The sequence below is a fragment of the Dipodomys merriami genome, unplaced genomic scaffold (assembly GCF_024711535.1).
Source record: "Dipodomys merriami isolate MVZ:Mamm:240054 unplaced genomic scaffold, mDipMer1.0.p SCAF_25, whole genome shotgun sequence".
Taxonomy (NCBI): Eukaryota; Metazoa; Chordata; class Mammalia; order Rodentia; family Heteromyidae; genus Dipodomys; species Dipodomys merriami.
This window is the reverse complement of record NW_027203937.1, coordinates 19814002-19816592: the sequence shown is the minus strand read 5'-3', so window position 1 is coordinate 19816592 and position 2591 is coordinate 19814002. Positions and strand designations below refer to the sequence as shown.

Here is a 2591-nt window from a genome sequence, read left to right as displayed (position 1 = left end):
TTGTTAGTCTAGCAATCCATCCACCTACGTTTTCTCTTATGTGATAAACATTTTTCAGTTTTAGCATTTATACCTTTAATTAGATGTATGTATGTGGACATTGTAAGGTAGGGATCTAATTTTATATGCATATTTGGATGATGAAGTTGTCTATTTCATTTATTGAATAATCCAAATTTTCCCAACTCTATAATTATTCTTTCAGGTATCATAATCAAGCAGACACAGTATGCCCGTTTCTGAATTTGAAAAATGGCTATATCCTAAGAAAGTAACCTTAAAGGTGAGACCAGCATGGATTCGACTTTGCCAATCGTTAGGTCAGCTGCTTTGACAATTTTCAATTCATACCCTCTTTAGAAATGGAATGGTGAATTCACGTGTTTGTGGTACTTTCCTTAGGGGAAAGCTCTCACAACTAACACCTCCACAAGTCAACCCTGCCTTCATCTTAAGTCATCTGGGAGGTAAAGGACTCAGAGGTCCACAGGAAAGGAAAAGCAGAGATGCAAAGAATCAAGGGTAGGGTTAAAGGCTTCTACCAGAAAATAGTCAGAAGGGAGCAACTTCAGAACTTCAGAAAGAGTTAGGGATATATATATATATATATATATATATATATATATATATATATATATATTGTATGCCTCCTTCAGAAAGAATGACATGTCCTATTTGTTAGGAAATGGAAAGACTTGGAAAAATTATATTAAGTGAAGTAAGCCAGGCCCAAAGAAACATAGGTCCCATGGTTTCCCTGATTTGCAATAACTAGTACAAGCAGAAATGGTCAGATAAGTTGATGTTAGGCGAAATGAATTCCAAGATAACGCTCTAATGTTTTTTCTTTCTTGCTAATATTTCTAAATATTTATAAGATGATTTCTTTGTTGCTTTGTATGTCCCTCCTCTACGGTAAAACTCCTGTTTTCACTGCATTTGATGTTGGTATAATTTGTGGAGGGAAAGGGAAAAAAAACAAATCATTTAAATAGGGGTACAGGTGGACCCATTGCAACAATGAGATACACAAGACATTATGTCAAAAAACGAACTTTCCAATATTGGTGCGGGGACGGGGGAAGGGGGAGGAGAGAATGGGGGGGGGAGTTGGGAAGGGATGGTAAAGGAAAAGGAAGAAGGAGGCAACAATGCTTGATAAGAAATGTCCTCATGACCTTGCTCATGTAATTGTAACCCTTCTGTATGGTATTTTCACAATAATAATAAAAAAAGAGCTGGGGGATATTTGCATAAACTGCATTTAGGGAACTATGCAGGAATTCTGAAGCATCAGGATGGGAGCAGGAAGGGTGTACCCAGCCCAAACAAGAAGAGCTGAAAAGGGCCAGGTCTCTGTTAGTATCTATTTGGGGTCCTTTGTGATTTATTATTCCATTTTGATTTTTAGTTAGTTTTATTTTGGTGTTAGCTTCATTAGTGTTTACAAATGTATAAGGATCCTCCATAAGGTCTTCCTCTGCCTAGCTTTTGATGTCAGCAAAATGGCCAGTTCCCAAATGTGGAAAGAAATTCTGTAATGGGAGAGAACAGCAACAAAGTTCACTGTGCCTAATTCATAATCCAAGAAAGAAATTCCCCCATCCTTTATTCAGAGTTGAGGGAAAGTCTGTGGTAACTGTATAGTATTACAATAGGTACTTGATGTGATAGATTTGTTTTCTTGTGGCATGTGGATTAGGAACTTGAGAATGAGTACCTACTAAATGATTCAACTCCAGGACTCGGAATTAACTTTTTTTAAGACCTAGGAGCTTGAGGAGGGCACGGCGGATCTCCTTAGTCTTAATACTATATATGATTGGGTTAAGCATGGGAGGCACAAAAAGGTAGATGTTGGCCATAAGAATGTGGACAGCAGGTGGGGCATGCTTCCCGAAGCGGTGTACCAGGGAGAGCCCCATCATGGGCACGAAGAACACCAGCACAGCACACAGATGGGAGGTACATGTCTGGAAGGCTCGTCGCTGCTCCTCTTGAGAGGCCAGGCCTGCCACGGTGTGCAGGATGAATCCATAAGACAGTGCAATAAGCACCAAGTCCAACATGACAGTGAACACCACCAGGCTCAGTCCATATAAGTTGTTGAAGGTGGTGTCTACGCATGCCAGGTGTATCACTTCCTGGTGGAGGCAAAATGAATGGGAGAGGACCAGACGTCCGCAGTAGGGAAAGGCTTTCAGGAGGACAACAATCGGGATAAGGGTCACAGGACCCCGGAGGATGACACACAGGCCTGTCCTCATCACTCGCTGCACCGTGATAATGACTGAGTACCTCAAGGGGTGGCAGATGGCCACAAAACGGTCAAAGGACATGACCAGGAGAACTGCCGACTCCATGAAGGAAAACGAGTGAATGCAGAACATCTGGACTTGACAGGCTCCAAAGTAGATGTGATGGGAGTTGAACCAAAAGATCCCCAGAGTAGTCGGCAAGGTGGACACAGATAGCCCCAGGTCAGTGAAAGCCAACAAGGACAGAAGATAGTACATGGGTGTGTGCAGACGAAGGTTGGTCTTAATAATAACCAGAATGAGGCAGTTGCCTGAGATGGCCACCAGGTACAT

At 41.8% G+C, this 2591-nt stretch overlaps 1 protein-coding gene across 1 annotated transcript; it reads right to left on the bottom strand.

The window, feature by feature from the left end:
- Positions 1-1751: 1751 nt before the first annotated feature.
- On the bottom strand, positions 1752-2591 carry LOC138836230 (olfactory receptor 51M1). The gene has a single exon (XM_070034722.1). The coding sequence runs from the start codon at positions 2589-2591 to the stop codon at positions 1752-1754; it is 840 nt and encodes a 279-aa protein (XP_069890823.1).

Excerpts from the sequence above, each read along its gene's own strand:
- LOC138836230 (XM_070034722.1), bottom strand. The coding sequence starts at position 2,591 with ATGTACCTGGTGGCCATCTCAGGCAACTGCCTCATTCTGGTTATTATT.